Source organism: Natator depressus, chromosome 7 (genome assembly GCF_965152275.1).
Source record: "Natator depressus isolate rNatDep1 chromosome 7, rNatDep2.hap1, whole genome shotgun sequence".
NCBI lineage: Eukaryota > Metazoa > Chordata > Testudines > Cheloniidae > Natator > Natator depressus.
Window position 1 is genome coordinate 53595653 of NC_134240.1, and position 18318 is coordinate 53613970.

At 48.1% G+C, this 18318-nt stretch overlaps 1 protein-coding gene across 14 annotated transcripts in view; it reads right to left on the reverse strand.

Moving 5' to 3' along the window:
- NDST2 (N-deacetylase and N-sulfotransferase 2) overlaps positions 1-18318 on the reverse strand; it is a 251442-nt gene that overhangs the window by 25541 nt on the left and 207583 nt on the right. For 12 of the 14 annotated variants that reach the window (XM_074958452.1, XM_074958454.1, XM_074958455.1 and 9 more), the window contains one exon: positions 5160-6562. In XM_074958452.1, the coding sequence (XP_074814553.1) occupies positions 5160-6152 (993 nt within the window). In that variant the 5' untranslated portion in view covers positions 6153-6562. Of the gene's footprint in view, positions 1-5159; positions 6563-9626; positions 9714-18318 lie in introns of all 14 variants that reach the window. The other 2 variants (XM_074958459.1, XM_074958457.1) reach the window with 1 other exon arrangement.

Consider the following 18318-nt stretch of genomic DNA (forward strand, 5'->3'; position numbering starts at 1 on the left):
GAAACAAATTAGCCCTGACTGTATTTTTTTCAATGTGGCTATTTAAGCCACCAATCCTTTTCTAACATGGCATTATGGTCCTAGACATCACAGTGTTATATGGCTGAACAGTCCTTTATATGACTGGACCTTTTTTAGATGTAAAATGTTTCACTTGTGAGGTAACTCCCTTCTCTTCATGTGTCAGTATATAATGCCTACATCTGTAATTTTCACTCCATGCATCTGAAGAAGTGGGTTTTTTATCCACGAAAGCCCAAATAAATGTTAGTCTTTAAGATGCCACTGGACTTCTTGTTTTCACTGAAGAGAGCTTTTCACTATTCAGCACAAAACCTCTCTCTCTCTCTCTCTCTCTCACACACACACACACACACAAAGAGAGAAAAGAAAGTGGAAAGGAGACAGGTAAGGAACGGGGGCTCAGGGGGAGAAGAAGAAAGAAACAACAAGGCTGAGGGGGAAAGAAGAGAGGAGACAACACAGCGAAAAGCAGACGGGAGGAAAGCAGAGTGCCCAGCTTGGCTCTGAGCTGGTGACAATCCTGCATACTCGCACACAGGACAGACTCCTCTGCTTAGAAATTGCACCCATGGCAACTGGACTGCATCTGCTTTGGGAATTTTCTGCAGTTTTCCCACTGTTGCTCCAGCACTGGTGTAGCTCAAACAGTGCTAGCAACAGTGGAAGCACTGGTGCAGACAGATCCAAGCATTTTTAGTGCTCCCACCAACGCTAGCACCAGGGAGAGAATTGCTAAATATTCTCTGTTTAGGCAAGGACAGATTGTAGGATTCAAAGGGGTAAGTACCAGGATGCCCCAGCCACTGTCAGACAGTCATCTGAATTCCTTTCTTCTATCTACCTTCACCAATGACGTGCAATCATTGGCCTACACCAGCTGTTAAGCTACCAGACTCACCAAACAAGACTGCTCACCAAATGACTAGACAACTTGTGTTCTTTTAGAGGTGATCTGCAAAGGAGCAAACATTAGACTTGTGGGTTTGGTTTTGGTTTTGGTTTTTTTGGGAGGTGCTTATTTGTGATGCATAAGGAGGGCCTGAAAGGATTGGGGAGGTTAGACAGAAAAACAGGGTTCTGTTATATTAGAAATATTTCATCTTGACTTCCAGTTTGGCTGGCAGATTCTGTGGCAGATGGGAGAACTAGGAGGATTATGGATTTGCAAGAGATTGAAAACTGAACAAGTGAGAGGGGAAGGGATTCTCTGAACTCTGGGAAAAACTTTTTTGTTTTTGTTGTTAACTATGTAACTCCAATTCCTGACAAACACTTGGGAGGAAAGTTCACCCTGTGAAAGGTCCACTCCTGGATTTAACTGAAGGCTGAGAACGCTCCCATGCCATTTTTTCAGCAAGAACAAGTAATCAAGGGCTAATAACAAGCAGGAATTTTTTTAAAAAAAGAAAACATTCCCCCTGCCCAAGTCACCTATAACGGGCACACATTTGGCCAAGAAACATGGAGGGTTTTCATCCTCCCTGGGGATCTGTGGAGTTCCTTGAATGTAGATCTGTGAACTGAAACAGCTGGCTCAGACAGCAGTCATCTCTGGGACCTGAAGCAATGTTCGCTTCCTAATCTGCCCTCCCTACCTGCTGTCATCTAATCTAAACTTTAAAATAAAGAGCTGTAGTGGTGCAGTAATGTCCCTGAAATCCAGAGTTCATGTTAAAAGCCCAAAGAAACACCAGCTGTTTTATCACTGTTAGGATCCCCTCCCCTCCCCACAGCACAAGGCCATTAACAAATCCATGAAGTTAGTTCTTGCTTTAAACAAATAAAAATTTTCCTGGTGCTGCAATCACAGAGCCTCTTTTAAATGGATAAATCTGGGCTTTATCTGCTTTGCCTGAGATTCTCCGTTTACTGATCTCAGATTATTCCTCCATTTCACAGTTAAACCCAAAATGAAACATCTTTTAGAATTATCTGGTCTGGGTTGGTTTTTTAAATCACTAGAGCAGACTTGTGTCCTGTCTCCAGGGCTTAGGCCAATTGTCTCCTGCTTCCCTCCCAGGGTCAGTGCTCTGCACAGCTAGGAATGGGGTCCCACCTTTCCCAGTTTGGGGAGGGGTGTCCTGGCTGGGATAATGTAGACCAGTGTCCTTTGAGCTAGGCTTTCATGACATCTGAATGTCCCAAAACACAGAGCTGCAACTGGGATTCACAGTGCCTGGGGCAAGGTGTAAGTGCAGCCCCAGGGTGAGTGTGTACAAATACAGAAATAATCGTTTGGCACATACTGTCAGCAACCACTTAGCAAAACAATTAATGATTTACTTACAATACCTGCCCCTTGTTTCGCTGGTCCGAGGCTTGTGCCTTCTCTCTCTCCCCCTTTGTGTTTCCCTCTTTATCTCCCTTCCACCCTCATTTCCTCTTATTTTACACTCCAAAAAAACATTTCAGATTTTCTTTCACATTCATAAGATCTTCAGGAATTATTGCTATTTCCCATATAAAAAAACAATTGAAAAAAAAAGGTCAGCACACAAAGTAGCAGCACATACTGAACTCCTTGCCAACACAAAAACAACACAAAAAACAGTCAGTTCCCCTGTGAGAGACAATTTTACCAGAAGAAAAATTAGTTGGGAGTAACCATACATATGACAGCAAGCCATGTAACACTGAACAAGACCACTTTTCTGCACATAGTACGAACCAGTAACACTTTGAAGGGGTCAGAGGATGGGGCTGAGACTTTTAGTCTAAATTCCATCAATTACAGTTTCAATGGATGGCAGAGTAACTTTGAGGAGGGTTAGATAGATGTTTAAGTATTATAGGGCAGTTCTTAAATAATAGATGAGATATTGATAATTGATGAAGTGAGCTGTAGCTGTAGCTCACGAAAGCTTATGCTCAAATAAATTTGTTAGTCTCTAAGGTGCCACAAGTCCTCCTTTTCTTTTAGATGAGATATAGTAGCTCAGCAGGATAGCCTGATGACTTCATTTAAAGTCCCTGGTTCTCTGCATTAGGTAAAAGCACATACAGTACAAGGGCAATTGCAGAAACACAGGAAATGCCACACCTAAATAGATTCCTGTCCAGATTCCACCCCACTCTCTCCCTGTCCTGTCCTTTTCTGACTCCTTCCTCAGTTATGTCATCATCACTCAGTCATGCAGGGCCACGATCAACAAACCCCCAAAATGGCCCCCCTCAGACTCCTCCCCAGGAATGAGGCCAAGGGGAGAGCTCCTGGCCTGAGCTCTGGGAGCTGCTCTGTGCATCTCCCCCAACCCTTATTCCCAGGTTGCTGGACACTCCTTACTCCCTACACAACAGGTTATCTGCAGAACTGGGGGTGCACGAGCTGAGAAGAGTAGGTGAGTAACCTGAGGAGAGGAGAGAGCTCCCCACTCTCCCAAGTGCTGTTCTGAAAGGTCACAGGAGGGTTAAACACTAGACTGCAGCAGTTTTATTGGTTGGTGCCCCAGGTGCCAGCCTTCGGGGCTGAGAGAGGACTACAGGCCTCTCTGCATGTGATGCTCTCAACAGAGGCTGCTCAGATCAAGATGGAGCATTGCATTCTGGGACCCCCATGGACTCCATCACTATATTAAAGATGAGAAAGAGTAGACTGCTGCAATCATTCTCATCTTTAACCTACAAGTACTATTCCTGAGGGAATTATGTGCCATGCGCCTGCGCAGAATTCATGTCCCCCACAGATTTCTTTGCTTCCCTGCAGAAAAATGACTTTCTGACAGGGAAGCAAAGGGAAGCTCCAAGAGCGGTCACGCACCCCTCCCTAGTAGTGCAGATAGATCATTTCAGGCACCCGGAGCAGCTGGTGGAGAAGTAGATCACCGCGGGGCTAGGGACACCCCAGCCGGTGGCTCCTACCCTGTGCCAGGATCAGCTGCTAGTCTTGGCTGGGCTGGAGGTGGAAGAGGATGGGACTTCTTCTTCCTGTGCAAAGAGTGGCTGGGGCTGTGTCAGACCCACCCCCAGAAACCTTCCCCTGTTGCAGGAAGCTCAGCATCCTCTCCTGCTTCCTGCCTTTATTGCTCCTCAGCCACGGAGGGAGGGATCACTGTAAAAGGAGCTGCTCCCCCATCCGCCCAACCCCTGTGCATCCGGACCTCCCAGCCAAACCTCACCCTGTACACCCAGAACCAACTCCCGCCCCCAGCCCTCAATACCAAAACCCCATCCCACTGAACCTCAACCCCTGCATCTGGAGCCCCCTACATCAGACCCCCTACCTCCAGAGCCCCACCTCTGCACCCAGACTACCCCCCAACTGAGCTCTCTGCACTCAAACCCCCACCACGATGAGCCCCACCTCCCTGAACCAATCTGAGCCCCCACATCTAGACCCCCACCCCATCAAGCCCCACTCCCCCAGCACCCAGGGCCCCCCACACCCAGACCCCGCACTGAGCCCCACTCACCTTCACCTGGAATCCCCTGCAGAGTCCCATTGCCCCTGCACCTGGAACCCCGCAACGAGCCCTTGTGCATCCAGATCCCCCCACACCTAGACCCCCCACTGAGCTGCCTGCACCCAGATTGTCCCACACAGAATCCTCTCATCCCACACCTGGATGCCCCCCATACCAAGCCCCTCCACACTTGGATCCTGCCTGGCTGAGTCTGCCTGCCCCACACCTGGTGCGCCTGGCACAGAGGGGCAGGGCCCCATTGTTTCTGGGGCAGGCCCAGGCCTTGTGCTGTGTCAGAGGTGGGTGCAGCCTCATCACTGAGTCCATGTCCCAGGGGAGGGGAGGGGCTGCAGGGTGATCTCCCACCTTCATGCAGCCAGTGGCCTGTGCTCCCACTGCCATGCTGCAGTCTCCGCATTTATTTATTGACAAATAAAACTTGCAGAATTTTAAAACACTGTACACAGAATTTTTAATTTTTGGTGCAGGATTCCCTCAGGAGTAAAGTGCAGCCCATGAGGACTACAGGTCCCAGAATGCAATGCTGCATCTTGATCTGGACAGCGTCTGTTGAAAGCATCACATGCTGGGACATGTAGTCCCCATGGACTGCAGTTCTATGATTGCAGCAATCTTAGGGGCAGCCCTGCGGCTCCTGGCAGATTGCCAATGCAGCCCTTGATTAGACCCAGGGGCCGTATTTAGGTGCCATTGGGTTATCCCTTCAGGCTTTACCTCCACATCAGACACCTTCATGCGAGTGCCCTCTTTGCCCACGAATATGTCATCGATGTCCACGAGGATGTAGCGGTCAAGCGTGAGACAGAGGCGCTTGCCAGTCAGGTAGGCAATGGCATCCACAAAAACAAGTTTGTGCAGCCAGAAGTTGAGGTTATTGCCGAAGAGGACCCGCTGGATCCCATCATGCAGACCCAGGTCCTGCACGACAGTGGCATGCAGTGCTTTGTGGGTGGCCAGCTGAGGAATGGACTCTGAAGACTTTGTGCTGGCCAAGAGCACAGGCTCATAGGTGCTGTGGTTTGACTGGAACACAGTCCAGTCATCACCGGGCAGGGGACCCTGCTCCACCTCATTGGCCCGAGTGATGTAGAGCAGGGGGGCACTAGGGTTGATGTGATAGTCCCGGAGCCCTAGGTTAGAGTGTAGGAAGAGGGGGAATCCCTTGAGCTGAGCACTAAGCAGGCTATTCTCATTGGCTTTGAAGAACCCTATAATCCCCACTCCATACTCCACACAGTATTTGTCCAGCAGCTCCCGGTTCCAAGCATCTAGGTTCACATATTTAAGGACATTCTCATAGATGATAAGAGCATAGCGGCCCCTGTCCTTGTCTGTCAGGGTGGGCATATCCCCCTTGCCAGGGGCAATCTCTGTCCTGTATTTAAACCGGCTGGATTCCAAGATGGCCACAATTTCCTGCCCCAGCTGGGAGTAAATGCTTTCCACAAAGACTAGCACCACAGGTTCAGTGCGCGAGGTGTCAACGGATTTGGTGAGCCTCCAGCTGGCCCGGGGCGGGATCGGGGGCCTGTGCTGGTTGCTGCAGTCGCTGAAGGGCAGGGGCGGTGGCTCCTTGATTTTGGGGCTGTTGGTGACATAGTAGGCCAGGAAGCACATGGAGATCAGGCTGAAGGCAATGAGCAGCAGGATCAATCTGTGGAGCTCCAGCTGTCGCACGTGCCGCACCACTTTCCACAGCTGAATCATGGTGAGGCGGGTGGCCCACCCCCTCCTCAAGCTTTGCACTCAAGTCGCCCTGGAGATCTCCAGAGCCACCGTGGCAGCATCCAGCAGCAGCTCACAAAGAAGAAACAGTGGCTGCAGAGCAAGGGAAAACTAAAGTGAGCAGCTTCTAGACTAGACTCCCAGGGATCTGCCATTTATCTCAAGTAACCATGGTCCTCAATTCCCATCGCTCCTCCGAGTGCTTCCCCCGCCGCCACTCCTCTCTCTCAGCCAAGTCCTAGGGAAGATGTGGTGTTTTTAAACACCTTTGTTTCCACGCCCAAATCAGTCAGCCATCCTGTGCGCTGTGTGTGGAGCCGGGGAATCCCACCTGGCAGTCTGTTCCTCAGCTAGCCGCTTGCCATTCACATGATGGCACCTTCTAGCTATACCTGCAGTTAAAGAGAGAGACAGACTTTCAGTAAGTGTTCATAATATTTAGCAGGCTACAGGGGCTCAAAATGGTGGGATCAGAGGGGCTGGGGTAGCAGGTGGGCATGGAGGCAGGGGAAGGGCAGTCACAGATCAGACCAAGCTGCTGGTGGTAGGAAATGCACCATCAGTAAAGGAACTCAGGTGAGCTGAGGAATGACTCCGTTGGGCTTTCTAGGAAGGGATCTGCAGGGAATAGAGATGGTGCTATTCCCTCTGCTGGGATTCTCATACACTGTGATAACAGGAGCCTGCAGCATTTGATGTCCCCCACCCCTCCTTGGGCCATCTAGGGCACTGGGCACAAGAGAGGAATCCCCTCCTACCCAAGCCTCCCTCTCACAAGCAGCAGCACGTGGGCCTCACTTCCCCCCTTTTAACCTACTCTTGTCATAATAATGTTGCCCCTCTTCCCTCCCCCCCACCCCGGCCACCCAAATTGCCTGCTACCTTGTGGACTCTAGAGCTACTGCAGTCCCCACTCCCAAGGCAAAGCCTCTCCAATTGCAGCTAGCTCTCTCGCTCCTCCACCCTTGGAATGACACCATCCCAGGTTCCCTGGCTCCTGCTTCGTGAGGCTGCCCTGATTCCAACAGGAGACCCTGCTCCTCCTGAGCTCTCGAACTAATGAGGCCTTCTTGAGTCCCAAGGGACGCTGTTATTTTAACAACAGAGGACACCTACTCCCCACATGCATACCATGAGCTATAAAAAGCAAAGGCAGGGACAGCAGTTTAATTTTTATACGTGAAGAGGATGCCCAGCGTCCTATCCTTTCCCCAGAATAGGAACTCTGATGCTCAGACGAGTCAGCCAGCTTTCATTTGAACATATATATACTCTGCCAGTGATATGTGCCTGACTGACAACCTTGGAGACTACTGATCTCCGTAACAGGCTCCTTGATGCATCACCAGTGCAAACCTTCCCATGGTACCAATGTGTCTCATATACTGATCTGGGGGCCTTCCCTAGGGCACTTCTAAGGATGAGAGGGGAGTTCAATTAATCTTTGATCTCTGCTGAGACTGCCAACAAGGTCAATTAGTGCCAAGTGACTGGATAGTGATGGGGTGGGAACACCTGCTTACATCTCCCACTTCCCTCTCCATTTCACATAGGCCACTGAAGAGCATCATGCCATCTTTCAGTCCCGCACAGCCTGGGTGCATTTGGGCCAGGTTACAGGTTAAAGCTGTATATCTCATTACTGATCCCCAGCTCTCCTGTCATTTTTATACCAGCAGCCTTGTTTCACCACATGCTGTTATTTTTACAGGAAAAGATCCCCACAAGGACAGACGAGCACCAATCCTTCCCAGATGCAAACACCAGGGAACTTACAAGATCTGCCCTGATTTCAAAATCACTGCTTCTGGCGTCTTTCTCCTTGCCAGAAAAACGGTTACCTAATGCAAAGCAGCTTCCCAGGAACTCACAGGATACAATTACATTTGCTGGGGAGTACATGGATCTCACTCACTCTCATGCACACCACCCCTTCCCAGCCAGGCAGATGCTGAGCAAGCACCAGGGCCCCGTCACAAGGAAGTAACAGATGTCCCACACTGAGTCAGTCACATGTTCACAATGAGCTCTCTCTGAAAGTCACAAATAAACCCGAAACACACAGATGCACAATGCACACACAAACATTCCCTCCTCACCCTATGCAACTGGCAAGGCACGTCACAGCTGTTTACCAGCAACAAGGAGAAGAGAAATGAGGGGCTGCTGAAGTGGACCATTCAGCACCTTTCCCCTGTCCCTCCCTCTTTTTAGCCTTTTTGCTTTGATTTTTATTATTCTAATGTACTTGTAATTTGATTAGCCCTATTTGTCTCTGATTGTAAAAGAGGGCCTGTTTATCAAAGAAGGGCTTTAAAATCAAATGCCACCAGAGGAGAAACTGCTCATGATTCAAAGATGCTGAGTTTGTAATGTGCATTTCGCAACAGAAAAAAACTACATCAGGGAAAAGATCAATTCACAGCTGGGGCCAAAAGTCAAACTGTAAAGGTCCCCACCAGGCTAGTTTCTAAACTCTTGGTATTACTTGAGACAGAGATGACAAAGCAAGTGGGTTGATAAAGATATAAATATACAGCACCACCACCTTTTACCTGCAGGATGGGGTCAGAATGCTCTTTACTAACATTAAAATTCACAGTGCCTCTTGATCTCAGCTCACCAAGGCAGGGACCACTTCTTTGCATGTGTCTGTGCAGTGGTTAACACAGTGAGGTGCCAAACCTGATAGAAGACATACTTTACACATGGGGAAACAGAGGCACAGCAAGGGTGACTTGCTCAAGGTCACAGTGGAAGGGTCAGGACTAAGAGACCCAATAATCCTGCTTCCCCATCTCCTGCTGTAATCCTAGACAGCCCTCTTCACTGACAGAGCTGGATTCGGGCACAGCTGCCCAGCCAGCAGGACGATGTTGCATTGCCTTCATCACAGACACGCTGACTATTTTTGGAAGCCTGGATTCTAGAAAAGTATACTGGGGGTTGGGTGGGGGGGCTCAGCACCTCTGAAAATCAGGCTCTTAAGTGTCTCAAAGTCAGACATCCAAAAATGCAACACCAAAACTCACTGGTCCTGATTGAAAAACAATCAAGAAAATGACTGTTCTGCCTCCACTGTGAGCCTTCCCACGCTAACTCTGCAAAGGGGGCCTCTGCACCATCACCCTCTTGTTTGGCACCAGAACTCTGGAGGCACTTTACATTAAATGGGACAGCACTGAAAGGAGCCAGTGTTCAAAAAAGGGAGGACAGTAGCTGGACAGAAAGAGCCAATGTGCTACGTCCTTTCTATAAGGGAAGTTCCTGCTCTACAGTTGCGTCTACCAGGCATTACAACCCACATATCAATGGGCATTAATTGCTATGAGAAACGCCCTTTACTCTGCTTACACAAATGCACTTCCCAAGCCCACTCGGGTCCTTGGTTACTGAATCCTGCCTGTGAGAAGGGGTTTTAGGACTGAGAAGCCAACTGCATACCACAGAGCTCACCTTTTCCTCATCCCCCTGCCTTGGGCTGCCACGGAATACACGTCATCTCCACATACACGGCACAAGAGGTTCTTCCTGCGAGGATGGCTTTAAGAAGAACGTAAGGAGGTATCTGTAAGCCAAGGAGCCAATGGGCTCCACACAGAGGTTAACAAATAAATGCTGACTGGACAGAATTTGCAACCTAGAGGCCACTAGAAAGGAAAATCCCACAGTGCCCGAGGCACTGATCTTTAGGGAAGCCTGACAATGCAACCTCAAAAAACAGCCTGGAAAGCAGCACTAGTTCACTTCCCTGGTTCTATTCACCCATCTATTCACCCTCCCCTGTCAGTGCTGAACCATGGCTCTCTACAGCACAGCACTACACCTTCAGTCTTCTGGTTATACTTCTCAAAAGGAGAACTGGAAGACAACTGGATTGTTCTTTTTAAAATTGGGTGAGCTGGGATTTAAGTTACCCTGCTGCACCTGTAGTGCCCAGCTGAGGGGCACGAGGGAAGGATACCCCCTGCACTGGGGACTTCTGAATCATGTGAGTGTTTGGATAACAATGACTCCATTCAATGGTCCAGCAACACTCCCAAACAAGCCCCCATTTGTTACATGGGTGAGTGCAAAAAAACAAGTTAAAAAGAGGCCTGTATCAAATCACTGCTCAAGAATCTGTCAGTTCTGATCTCTCTAACAAGGCCTCCCAGCCAGAGGGCATGCCAGCTGGCACACCCCGCACTGAGCTCTTTGGGGACTGCTTCAGCTGGTTTAGTTAAGAAAGAAAAAAAAAACAACAAAAATTACATCAGAAATGGTGAGGGAGGCGTCCAGCAGCCACCCCTACCCAAACTGCAACGCCCAGGCCGATTTCCAGGGGGAGGAATTAAACAGTTCCCTCTTACAGGAAAAGAAATTACCTGTCCTTTCCTGTATAGTGGGTCAAACTCATGAGGATCTAACACTTCAGAAATATCAAGTTCATGGAGAAGTCAGGGTCTGTTCCAGTCTGGGTGTAAGTTTGCCAAGACCGCTCGATCTCAAAAGGTATAGAAGCAGGAGGTCAGAATGTGCAGCCAGGACTAAAAATTACATTAGTCCAAGGTCCCAGACTCACTGTGTTCAATCCTGCCACAGAAGCACTGCTAGATGAATGCGCCAGTGACAGTTTTAAGGTTAGCTATCTCACAAATCACCAAGGTTAAAGCAAATGCTTTGTACCACTTTGAAGCGAAGATTCTCAATTCCATAGCGACACACAGCATTAATGTCAAATTTCAGCTGTTTGTGAAATAAGAAGTACTAAAATCATATTGCAACTGTCGTAGTATAAAAGCAGAATAGGAATCAGAATGATGTGGTTTTAGATCTGCTATGCAGCCATCTGCAAAGGCCTGGAAATTATTTTGTGGGATCAGTCCAAAAGCTTTCAAGATCAGTACATGTTCCTAATCCCTGGCTCTGAACCAGTGACCAGAAACAGAGAAGGTCAATCTCCACATTGAGTGCACAGAAACTGAACCCATCTGGGATTCATGGTGTGCCCAGGGACAGGGGAGGTATCGACAGTCTGATAACATCAGCAAGAACTCCTGTCATGTATGGGATCCACCTTCTGACTGCACTACAGAAGGCTCACTGCCCAAGGAAACAACTTTTCTGGTGCAACACTCCCTCCCCCAAACCCCCGGTCATTAATCATCATCTAATGGATTTCTAGACCCCACAATGGCAGGCTCCTCTCCTTTGTCAAAGGACTCCAGTTCTATGCTCTCCTCCCTACACTTCCTATGCAAGAAGAGCTGCTCTGGACACCAAAGACATAGCACAAACTGGTTTATACAGTAGTTACAGAAGGAATCTAATTGATTTTCTAGTCCATTCATTCCACCTTAATACACCATCTCCCAGGGAACACCGCATTTCCTTTTTAAGAATAAGCATTTTTTTAAAGTAGAAATTCCAAATTCTTGGTGCCATCAGGATAAAAACAAAACAAAAGTCAACTCCATAGTGGAGCAAAACTGTGAGACACCCCTGCCTCTCCACTCCTCTACAGCTGGATCAGCACTAGGAGCTGGAACTACCTGACAATGGTTACCACCCATGCATGACACCCCCTCTCCTGTGGCTGGGCAGTGTTTGGTCACTAGTGTAGACAGGGCTTGTTTAGCTCCAACTGCAGAATGAGCAGTCAGCCCCTGGGTAGGCAGGAGGCTGATTACTCTGTGTATGACAGGTAATGAGCCTGGTGTGGTCTCTGTATGCTGTGTGTTCAAACACAGCTCATTGTGAGGGTGAGGGTAGAGCCATAACTGACACTGATTGCCAGCTAGAGCCAAAGTCTTGGACAGACAAGGCCCAAAGAATGGAGAGCTCTGGCAGGAGATCAGCTCAAGCAAGAAGCACCAGCAGTTGCTGCTCTGACAGACGCTGAGACAAAATTAAACCAGTTCTGTGATCTGCCTGGGCGAGTCACCCTGAGGAGACAGGCTTCTTCTGGCAGGGATCCAGGGTAAGTGGGAAAGCTGCCAGCTGGCCGACAGGCCCAAAGGCAACATGAGGAGAAGGGCTGGAAGAGGAGATAGCAATTACTTCTCTTCAGACAGGCGTGTAACTTCACACCCCCTGCATTAGCACAGCCTGCATTAACTCCGCCCAGGGCAGAACAGAAGGGAACTGAGCAGTAGCCTGGAGCTCAAAGTCACACTGCCAGATCTCTGAGATGCTCACTAATCTGCAGCAGGGCAGCTCCAAGCTATCTGCCAGGGGTGCGGCTGCACAGGACCCCATGATTCCCAGGGGCTCTGGCTGTCAGCAGCTCCTTCCAGCACACTCTTCTGACCTCCCACTCCCATGACTGACACCCTGATCAAAGCCACACACTCCTCCTGGCCTCACCCCACTGACACACACTCCAATGACATCCTCCCAGCTGTCAAAAACCTTCCTGATATGTACCTTCACCCAGGCCAGCTGCCAGCCCAGGCCCCACCAACCAGCTACGCTGATTGCCTCTATGGTGTTGCTACACTACAGTTGACCTGACTCAACTTCCTAGGCCCAGGAATTTCAGACTGTTGCATGCACTGATGTGCCGCTGGGGTTGGCTGTCAGCACAAGCTCCTACCTGTGTCACACGAGCTGGGAGGGGAAGGCAGTCTGTCCCTGTCTGGCATCCCAGATGCACAAATCAGAAAACAAAAGAAACCTTTACAAACAAAAATTAGATACTGCAGCATTCAGCAATTCTGAGTGCTACCTACCCCAGTGAAAGGAATGCAAGGAGGCAGCCTGCCAGCTACACACATTGGCTGGAATGAAAAGGAGAGTGTGTGTATGTCCTGGCAAGCAAGTGCATGGAAAGGTCAGTGCTCCCAGCAGCTGAAATGATGTAACTGCTCAGTGGCTGACCAAGCCCTGAAGTTAGAAAGAAGCGGGATTTCCCTCACAGATTAGGAGTCACAGGTATCCAAGTGGAACTTTCACTTCCTCACCTTATATGTGATAGAGCTCTCACTTCAGAATATTAGCCCATTCCAAAGGCTTTATCCCTTTATTCTGGGATTAGCTTCCCTTCTCTCCTCTGCCCCTCCTCACTCTCTCAGATCCCCACACCAACTGCTTGGAGTGGTGGGGAGGAGGAACAATGCACAGGCTCCTTGTTCCCCACACAAAGACAGAGCAGTGAATGATGCTCCCCAGCCCCACCTGAATGATGAGTCAGGTCCCCCCCAAACCTGGGATATTTCCACACTAAGCACAGGTTCCCCAGTACACTAGCCATCAACCCAAATTCTTTATCATGTAAAATCCCTCCGGTTTGGACATGAGCACAGGAAATAGCTGCCATGCTTTCAGCACCAGATATGGACAAGGATCTAACCTCCATTCCCTAACATGCCTCTCTGCCGCCACTCAGACAGAAGACTGGTGAAGAGAACAAACAGCTCTCTCTGCAACCAGCCTCTGACAGATAACCTAACCAGGCAGGGAGATGCAGCAAGCACCAAATATGGGAGTTCAGCAGACCTGAGGTGTCTCAACTGGAACACCCTGCTGGAGCATCCAAAATCAGGACCACTTTCAAAAGTTTGGCTCTAAATAGACATGAGACCAGTCCAAACGTCTTACAGCTTTTCCCTTTGCTTTGAGTGTTTCCTCTTAAAATCCCATCTTTAACCACCAAGATCAAGCCTAGTCTGTGTTCAGTCTCTTCTACATCCCTGCTGAAGGGCTGTGCCTTGCACTGACCCTGACAGAGGGACTCCAGGATCTAATGTGTCTTTCCCATCTTGAACATCTCAGTGCATACAACAGTAGGAATCAGTTACATCAGAACTGTCACACTGAAATCTCTTGTGAGACAGCAGAGGAAAAAAGCTCCAGCAGAGGGTGAAAACCACCGGAGAGGCCCCCATGCTTACTTGCCCTTGTGGTTTAAACCTTGCAATTACAAGGGAGCCATAATTTGCTTAGGTATGCAAAAGAACAAGTTGCATGGCTGTGTACCGAGGCTCCTTCCCGCTTGCCATGGCTGGCTCGTATAAGTAGAAAGCCTCCAGCAGGCAAAGCACACAGTTAGAGGGATCAGAGTAACAGCCGTGTTAGTCTGTATTCGCAAAAAGAAAAGGAGTACTTGTGGCACCTTAGAGACTAACCAATTTATTTGAGCATAAGCTTTCGTGAGTGAGCTGTAGCTCACGAAAGCTTATGCTCAAATAAATTGGTTAGTCTCTAAGGTGCCACAAGTACTCCTTTTCTTTTTAGTTAAAGGGATGTTTGTCTTACCATTCGGTTCTCGATGGGCAGACCTCCAGCTAAGCACACAGCTCCCCAGTCCCTTTGGGGTAGGGGCACTGTTAAATATAACCTGGAATATTTTCTTTAAAGAAAAAGAAACCACATCCTGAGCCCAAGCAACCCCAGCCGCCATTCCACGGGATGCATACGTGCTTTTCAAGGTCTCTCTTTAGGGAAGAAAGGTGGCCACTATGGAAGCCCCATCTGTGGAAAGATATTAGGGTTCTATGGCCATTCTCTTCACCACATGGTCAACTCCCCAACAATATCTGCCCCACAGGGGCCTAGAGGGCAGGAAGGTGGGGGCCAGCTCAGGGGGATGAATCAGCCCAGGTCTGAGCTACAAGGGGGACCTTGCACCTGGAGGACAGTCCAAGGCCTAGCTATGAAGGGTATCAGTCTGCAGGCCCAGCTACAGTGGTGTCTGGGACACAAAGGGAACCAGTGTAATTAGTCAAACTTGAAAAGTGGCGTGAAGCTGGCAACATTAGTCATTGCTAAATCAAGCAGCAATTTCAAGCCCCAATCCATTTGCTTCTTATGTCCCAAACTCCATTAAATAACGCACTGGGATTTGATACACAAAATGCACATTTGGCATGTTTCGGGCTACTCTTAACTTGTGAAGGCACTTTAGCACTGCAGAGATAGAGGGATGCAGTCTGACAAGCAGCCTGGGAGAGGATCCCAGCGCCAGGAACAGAAATTCCCTTCACCACCACACACAAAAAGCTGTGAAAGGTGTCTAACACCGTGGCACAACCTATCCCCACTATCTCCTCTGCTCTTCACACATGGCGTCTCCCATGCTACAGAATCCCCTAGCGTGTGAAATCTCCCTGTTACCCTGCAAATTCAGAATCTCGGGGATAAGCGTATGCTGCTGCTACAGCTTTTGCAGACTGGGCCCAATGTGCAGAGCTCAAACTGGGCCACTGGGGGTCCATATAGTCACATCCAGTTAGCCAGGGCTAGCTTCAGTATCTCCAGACTCAATAATGTTAAGGGGCTAGGAGAGGAAAGATTTATGATCCTCTTCCAGAGAAGGGGTGAGCTCTCCCAAGAAAGTGTCTTATAACACTGATGTTGCATACTATGTCACTGCAATAGGCTCTGGTGCTGGCTATTGCTTTAAAAGTAGCTGACAAAACATGTCAGGCAGGTGGGGAAATGTAAAGTACCTCCCTTATAGTAAGGTCTGCTTTGGTCTGGTCTCCCTTTAGAGATGGTCTCATCAAAAATGAAAAGGAACAGGATTCTATTTAAGCTTTTCATACCTGTTTAACCAGTTTCTGGGAGGTTACTATTGTTTATTAACTGAAATACACTAGTACCCAGAGGCCCCAGTTGAGATCAGAGTTTCAGTAGCCCGGTTGCAAACAGCTTACACTCTAAATTAAGACAAAATGCAGTAAGCGGGTGTTACAAGGAAGGGAAGGGAAGGGTGAGGATGACCACGGTTATGGTGACAGGAAGGTGAGTTACACAGACTAAGGGCTTGTCTACACTATACAGCTTTTAGCGACAAGGCTGTCTCTACACAGCCTTGTCACTAAAAGTCAGCATGTGTGAACGTTCTCTGTCGGTATTTTGTTGGCACTTTTGTTGAAAAAATACTTCCAACCCCGAGAGTGGCAGTAGCTTTGTCAGCAGGAGAGTGCTCCTGTCGACAAAGCCACATTCAGAATGCCGCTTGCATTGGCAAAACTTTTGTCTTTGGTGGGGGGGCTTTTTAAAGTACCCGTGAAAGACAAAAGTTTTGTTGTCAAGGTCGCAGTGTAGACAAGCCCTTAGTCAGGCAAACAATCTGCAGGCGTGAGGGGAGTTTAGGTTATTTAAAGATATAAACAGATGAGAGACACTGCATATCATCAGTAATCTCTGCTGCCTTGCCTGTATCAGTTAGAGGCATCGTTTCAGAAACATAGGGGGTGGGGGTGCGTGCAAAACTGTGTCAGCATATGGAACATTATATGTGATTATACGAGATCCTGCAAAGTCGGCCCGGGGTGGGGGGGGGGAGGGGGGAGAAGTAAAGCACATAGACTTATGAAAAGCCAGTGGGGGACAAACCAAAGTTGGGGGTGGGGGGCAAATACCTCCTCCTTGCCCCTTAGCAAATGGCATCCCTGGTGTCAGCTGCCTGTTTTTCGCAGGCAGCATGGCAGAAGTAAGTCTTGAGGAAGGATCTGGAGGAGGACAGCATAGCAGCTTGGGGAAGAGGCATGAGAGACAGTGCGAATGCGCCTGCTGGAAGAGCAGGCATATGGATAATAGAGAGCTGGAAGCTATTGTTAAATTTGTCTTCCTCTGTGTGGGTGGAATTATTTCATCTTTCAAACCATCTGCACTCATAATCATTAAAAAAAAATCACAGCAATGCAGGCAAACACAGTTACTCCCACAGTACAAGGTTTGCCTTGCCACCACATTTACCCCTACTCCCTACGAAAAATCCAATACCCCGCTTTTACGAGTGAACTCCCACCACACAGAAAGGTCCTGTGCTTAGACACTACTCAACCAAGGGTAGATAAAAATCATGATTTAAAAATAATAAATAAAAGCACTGGATTTTAAATTTAAATAATGATTTTTATTTAAAATTGATTTTGTAATTACATGTTGCTAGCTCTTCATTTTTTCTTCACATTTTACAGACTTTAATTGCCCAAGTGGGTGTTTTGTTCTTGTTTCTTTAACTAACGAACAGCAAGTACAATTTTTGATTTCACTTACAGATTTTTTTCTACTGTGAAATTTCACATTTAAAATGCTGCTCTATGCTAAAAAGACAAATCCAGGGCCTCATTAATGTCATTACTGCGAGAACAACTAAAACTGAAACACAAAACTGCCAATAGCCCGTACTATATCTACAACCAAAACCAACATCTGGATACTGAACTTCCACAAGTCAAGCAGCTTTGATACTGTGACCAGGCTTTGTTCCTCCATCAGCCTTTGCATTTCCTACTAAACTTGGTTAAAGTACAGACAGCCCAAACAATTTTCACTGTTAATACTGAAGCAATTTTATTTGGCAGATTTTGTGCCACTAAGAAAAAAGTTCTTAATAAAAGTACAATTGTAGCCTGTGATGTTGAAAACACTTACACAAATGCTTAATTCTAACTTTGAAATCAATGGGGCTATTCATATGAGTACACTTACATACCTGCTTAAGTGTTCGCAGGTTCCTTAATTTTCAATATTAGTTTTTTTGCCTATGGTAGTTTTGTAAATTCAAATAAGATACCCTACCAGCAGTGGCTTAAATAAACCACAAAAAACACAGCATTTACGGCTTAGTTTATTATAAATTTAATCAAACGGCAATAACACATTTTCAAGTTCATTTTACAAAGCCTCAACCTGATGTAAATCAATTATTTAAATTGCCCTGCACTCGACTTTGGATTGGGGAGGACAGGAGAAGCTGGAAAACAGAATCCCTCCACAGACAGGGAGGCAGATTTCAGCCTTATTGAGGAAAACAAAACTCCAAGACCCGCTAGAGCAGTGGTCCCCAACCTTTCTTGTGGGAATAGCATATTGCTGAAGACTGTGGCGGGCGCTAGACGCCCCGCTGCCAAAATGCCGCCAGCAGTTAAGAAGTGATGCTGCCGAAATGCCGCTGAGAAACTGCAACACTTCTCGGTGGCATTTTGGCGGCGGGGTGTCCTGTGGGAGCACCAAAATGCCCCGGCGGGCGCCAAGGCACCCACGGGCACCGCGTTGGGGACCCCTGCACTAGAGAATGGAACCAATTTGTCTCATTCTAGGCTTTGTTTTCTTCAGCATGTAAAACACGAGCTGACAACTGCACCCAGCATTTGTATCCTGGTATCCAAGCAGCTAATGCAGCATGATTACAGCAGTATAGTGGGTCTCATGC